Source organism: Branchiostoma floridae, chromosome 18 (genome assembly GCF_000003815.2).
Source record: "Branchiostoma floridae strain S238N-H82 chromosome 18, Bfl_VNyyK, whole genome shotgun sequence".
In the NCBI taxonomy this organism is placed as follows: Eukaryota; Metazoa; Chordata; class Leptocardii; order Amphioxiformes; family Branchiostomatidae; genus Branchiostoma; species Branchiostoma floridae.
Genome location: NC_049996.1, coordinates 13283053 through 13289052, shown reverse-complemented (window position 1 = coordinate 13289052; position 6000 = coordinate 13283053). Strand labels below are relative to the sequence as shown.

The 6000-nt window shown below is 37.8% G+C and overlaps 1 protein-coding gene across 1 annotated transcript in view; it reads right to left on the bottom strand.

Moving 5' to 3' along the window:
• Window positions 1-225: 225 nt before the first annotated feature.
• Window positions 226-6000, bottom strand: part of LOC118405915 (bax inhibitor 1-like) — a 50816-nt gene continuing 45041 nt past the window's right edge. The window contains exons 6-9 of the mRNA XM_035805768.1: window positions 5392-5471; window positions 4227-4327; window positions 3316-3391; window positions 226-2441 (exon numbers count right to left, since the gene is read on the bottom strand). Of these exons, the coding sequence (XP_035661661.1) occupies window positions 2421-2441; window positions 3316-3391; window positions 4227-4327; window positions 5392-5471 (278 nt within the window). The 3' untranslated portion in view covers window positions 226-2420. The remainder of the gene's footprint in view (window positions 2442-3315; window positions 3392-4226; window positions 4328-5391; window positions 5472-6000) is intronic.

The window sequence follows — 6000 nt, the reverse complement described above, 5'->3', positions numbered from 1 at the left end:
CGGACGACGAGTCTGCGAGCTCTACGTTACGAGGAGGCATGACCCTGACGGGAAGGGGGGACTCTGACATTTCTTCGTCGGCAGCAGGGTCATGCCTCCTCGTAATGTAGAGCTCGCAGACTTGTCGTCCGATCGATTTTCGCCTATTGTAAGGGCGGCATAAAGGATATGGATTGAGACTGCCTGATGGAATGATAACTAATTGTATTAAATGAAACCAAATAAAGCCTTCAGAACACCACATTTATTGTCCGTTCAGTATCATACCCACAGTAGCATATAATACAGATGGCCATATTACAACATTAAGACTAATGTCTATATGGCACATTGTAGTAACTTATATATATTCAAGACAAGACATTAAGAAGAAAATCACATAATTGTATACCAAAAGAGATGCTACATAAAATTATGTCCTGGTTTAAATGTACTTCAAGAAAGGCTGAAATTAGTTATACAACTTTCTCCTAAGCTTTTCAATATGCTTCATGTATAATAAAGTGGTATCAGTATATGAGCATATACCATATTTTCTTGATTAAAGTATGCATTTTTTAAATTTGACAAAATCCAACAGGTGCTTCAATCAAGCTGTTGCAGGGTTGGACAAGTTTTAAAAATTTCACTTGTCCTATTGGGCAAGTACACAAAAAATCCACTAGCCCAAACCAACTTTTCACTTGCCCGGAATTCAAATGACATTTTTTCTGTGTATTTTCACTTCCAACAATGGAATTCTTTTATTATTGACTCTATTTTTCTGTGTTTACCAATGCTTGACACAATGACTGTGAAAAGTTACAGTGTATCAAAATCACACCAATGGGAAAATCTTACTTGCCCGATCGGGCAAGTGGGGTTGGAAATGTACTTGCCCGAACAGCATTTTCACTTCCGCTGGACAATAGGGCTAGTGGACTTGTCCAACCCTGTGTTGCCAAAGTCGGAGTGCATACTTAAGAGAGAACCTCAAATGTGCTGTTGTCATGTACATTTCTGTAAATGAAATATACCTTCACTTTACCACCAGGCTTGAGCAACTTTGTAACTTTGAAGACATGCCGCCATGGAATAAATGAGAATTTTTACAAATTTAATCAAGGAAAGTGTATAGAAGTCCTTAATTTATGCAAAATTACCCAGGGAAAGAGAAGAAAACAACATGAAATTGAACTTGAAACAGAGTAAAATGAGTCAGTGGAGATGGGATTTGTAGTTTATTTGTCATGAGTTTTCATATTTCATGTTTCAATCCCATAGTTTTGTTCATCACTGTCTTGCCTTGTGTCAGGGGTGCGTATATGTACTTAAATCAAGAAATTATGGTTCTACATGTACATGTAGATATGTATATATACGAGTTGTATACTGCATTATGAATACTTAACTTTTAATTAGGTTAATTGAACTGCAAGCAAAACACCAAACATCAAAATATTGAAATACTTGCATGACAAACACCAAATTGTGCATTTTATAAACCATTAAAATTACTTCCATAAGAATAAACACAAATAGAAACTCAGGCTATCACCATTCTGAGATATACTGCTAATAAAGAACAAAAAAATTAATTCTAAGTAGGAAAAATGATATGTAGTATGTTCTGACAAAATTTCAGATATCCATAAATTGTGAGCCAAACAAAATGTAGTCATGCCTGTTCTACTAAATAGCATTTCGCATCTGTATCACATTCAATGAAGACAATCATATCTAAGTATTGACATTATATAAAGTATTGGCTTGTTCGGCTAGTTTGTTCTGCTGCTGTATAATTATAAAGAAAAGCGATGAATGTCACTCAAAAAACATCCAATGTAATATTAGAAATCATTCTTATCCTGTTGTCAACATTGAATTATTTTTAAAAAATTAGGAGAAGTAGATGTGAAAACATCTATCCAAGTTAGCCAGCAATGAAATAGGACAAAACAACTTCACCAGTCCTACATCCAGTTGTAATTTGTTCTCAGTATAACAGTACGTAGTGTCCGGATGAAAGCTCATCTGTGTTATTGTGGTAAATTCCATAGTGAAAAAGTTAAAATTTTGTTCCAACACAACAGAAAGTATGCATCTTGGATTGGTTTATGAGGGGTGTCAAGGAGGCCATTAAGGCGCATCAACCCTCTCTGAACCGTGATGGTGGTAGGTTCTGCCTTCCCACCATCTGTGATTCGCTGCTGAGTACAGACGTCATCCAATGACTTCCGGACCATCAGTGTAGTGAATCATCTATCTGCAGAAGGTCGAAATACTCGACTGAAAATTTATGGCGAGTCTTTCTGTTGTGTTGGAACAAAGTTTAAACCTTTTCACTATAGTACGTAGTGTCTATGATCTTTTGGAGCTTGGAACATGAACTTCTGATGTCTCCATCCTGACGTGTCTTACAGAAGTCACACACAGTTGAATTACTTCCTGGACTTCTTCTCCTGTCAAGAAATAAGACAAGTTAGAGATTTAATGAAAGATAGCCAGAAACGATTCATGAATAGGTTTGTCAGGTATTAGTCACTGAATAATATTCTAATTGTACATAATATTATTATAATCATTTAAGTGTTTTATCAAGATAACTAACCTCCTGCTTCTGTTCCATGGTGCAGTGGGAGGGAGGGAGGGGGGCAGAGTTATTAAGCTGTCAATCAATCAACCAATCAATTAATATACCCTGGCCATGCACCAATGTGTATACTAAGTAAGATTGTCCATACTGTTTGTCCATACTGTGAGTAGTAAAGAAGTCATGTTCTTTAGATGTTAGATGAGGGTCTGCATGGGGGGTCCTGACTACACTCCAAGCAGAGGTTAGGCTCTGGTTATTTTTAACGTTTTTTTAGTCGTCTTTATCGGGCTTTCTATTTTGTATTTTATTTTGCTGTGTCAAAACCTGTTTGGCTGGCGTACTTAAAGAAAAATGACAAAATAGAAAGCCCAATAAAAACGACTAAAAAAAAAGCCGGAGCCTAACCTCTGCTTGGAGAGTAGGTCCTGACAACAATTTTGCACTGAATTCAGAAGAACCCCCTACGTATATTGAGCTAAATCAAGGAAGGCGCTAAATTTGGTCTCCTCGCTACAAATTACGTAGATAAGATGGTTTTCCCTACGAGTTACGGGAAATAAAAATTAGGCTGCCTACGCCTTACGGAAAAGAGAATGCAGACCCTCTTAGATACAGTATTTAAACAGTAAATCTATCTTGATTTCTGACTTTCATCCTTGTATGAGTAGCCATACATTGTACCTTGTTGCACAACAAAGTTCTCTCTGTTCAGTGAAATATTTCCTTGTGTGTGTACTGACCTGCTGCCTCTGTGCCAGGATAATCATGATGCGGCGGAAGATGTTGACAAAGTCCAGGAACAGGTCCACACAGTGCCTAACGAGGGAGACAATCACATCAAATTAGGAACAAAAACTCCAACAACTTTTCCACATTCTTTGCAGGCTTTGCACACTTTTCCCTGCCAGCAAAAGTGGATTCTGGAGATAAATGAATTTGGATGTAACTTCGTTTTAATAAAGTCAAGTCAAGTTATAACAAATCTCCTAATGTCTAATGTTGAAACAAGTTGGAACAAGACAAATGCAATATAAGGCCACAGCAAGTAAATCTTATGGATGACATCAGCACACGCATTAATTTTCGCCTGATTTAAGAAAAAAAAACAAGATTTTGTTTCTTATGCAGGGATGGTCAACATGACGATAAAGTTCCAAAATGAGCAAAAATATTGGGTTGTAGGCTAATAATTGTACTTGTAGAAGTGAACCTTGCGAGGTACCCAGGACTGTAGAAATGAAACTTATTGGATAGTTGTAAAAGTGACACCAATATGGCAGCTATTAGTGTGGTTACCAACTTTATTGGTGATGCCAGTATACCACACTAGTGTCACTTTTACCACACTAGTTCATGCCTTGAATACAGGAATGAATGCCTTGTTGGCTCTGATACCATGTTTTGTCCCTTTAATTCTTTTTACAAGACATCACAACTTTATGGTGCCTATTTTTGAAAATGTAGCCATCTTGTTTTTTTCGCCCATCTTATTTTTCCCCCCGCCCTATCGCACTATTTTTGCAGTCTGCAGACGATGTCATCCATCAAATTTACTTGCTGTGGCCTAAGGTGACTAAGTCATGATGACAGCAGCTCCCCCTTACAGTTTATTGAGGAACTACAAGCTGTGGTCTAGTACCACCAGACTTACCAGATATAGTCGGTGTCTCCACGGCGACGCTTCTCCACGATCAGCTGGGTGTCGTACAGCACAAAGGCACAGAAGATGGCCAGGCCCACATACAGCTGTGCCTATAGGAGGGGGAGGGGGGCAGCACAGGATTGTACAATTCTATTAATAATCTTAAGGATTGACCAATACAATACATGTACAACTGTTGGCTTCAGTATTATTGCTAGTTCACCTATATCCATGTTTGTTTGAAGATGATATCCATGTTTGTTTGAAGATGATATCCACGTTTGTTTGAAGATGATATCAATGTTTGTTTGTTTTTGGTTACATGTGGATATCGTGCAATGTATCAAGGTACAAGTTTTCCCTAGTCCCTTGATAAAAAAAAATATTGCAATCTAAATAAAGCATTGTCCATTCAATTAAAGCCAAGATCAATGATTTTAGAAACAGTGAGATCAGATTTAGGTCTGTCTCCAGCTTTCAAATATTTTTGTCCTACCGATTATATGAGAGCCCATGCTGCTAATTTTCATCATTAAGAATTTTAGCTTTAAGGAAAATGCATTTTCAGCAACTTCATGCCAGATTATTTCGGTGGACCATTGGGAAATTGTCCCCATTCAAACAAGCAAATTTCTATCCATTCAAACCCATTGTTCAGAATAAAGCTTAATGCTAAGGCAGTTCGAATCCCTTGATTGGTTTACGGAAGTTCTAAGCTTTGATTGGCTCCTGACAGAGGTCAAAAGATGCAGGGCTCGAAATACCACCTGCATATGAAGGTTAGTGTACTAGGTAAAAATAGAGCTGTGCAGGTATTTCTGGTGTCTACCTGCACCTAACCTGCACTGATCTATGTACTAGGATTTATACATAAATGTCCTATGATGTATGTGTGTATGGATTGTTATTAGCTGCATTAACTGTTACCACATATAAAGTATAAAATAAAAAATAGCAATTGTTCCTGAACAATTTTAGCATGATCCATATTTCCTAGATTCAGAGTGGTGCAGGTAAAATTTGTCTGGTGGAGGTAATTTTCAGTGTTACCTGCGCCAGTGCAGGTATGCAGAAAAATTTTAGTATTTCGAGCCCTGGAAGAACAACAAGAACACACTGGCAAAAACAATATGTTTTTCCTTTGGTGGTAAACATAACTACCCTGTGTACTTACCTGGAACAGGATGTAGGACCTGAAGAACAGGTTGAGGAGTCCCCCCAGCATCAGCATCTGCAGACCTGACATCAGCATACCTGTACACAAAACAGGCCGCAATGTCATCTCATCGCCAAGTTTGCCTCTGTTTTAATAAAAGGTTCAGCTGTCATAATACCTAGTACATTTATGTAAATGATGGAAGCTCTTGGTACTATGGCCCAATTTGACTGGTTGACTTTGGTACATGTAGGCATTATTCCATCTTCCATCCTATCATCTTCCATCTTCACAGAACAATGCACCCAAAATAGTAACGGGTGTATCAAATTGTTCGTAGACTGGGTTTTAACAGAAATTCTGCTCCTAAGTTAACTCTATCTGGCTGAGTGGACTTGGATTTGACTTGAAGGAAATGTGTGTAAATCAGGCATATATATTGTATGACATTAGTAACTTACAAGTAGCATACATTGATAAAGGTAGACATCTTACTTATTCTTAGGTGAATGACATCAGTGTCACTGACGAAAGATGGTGGATACCATCTGAAATGTCTGACCATTTCCAAAACCTTATCCGGTTGCTTGTGAATGAGTAACTTGTACTTTTTTTGGTATTATTACC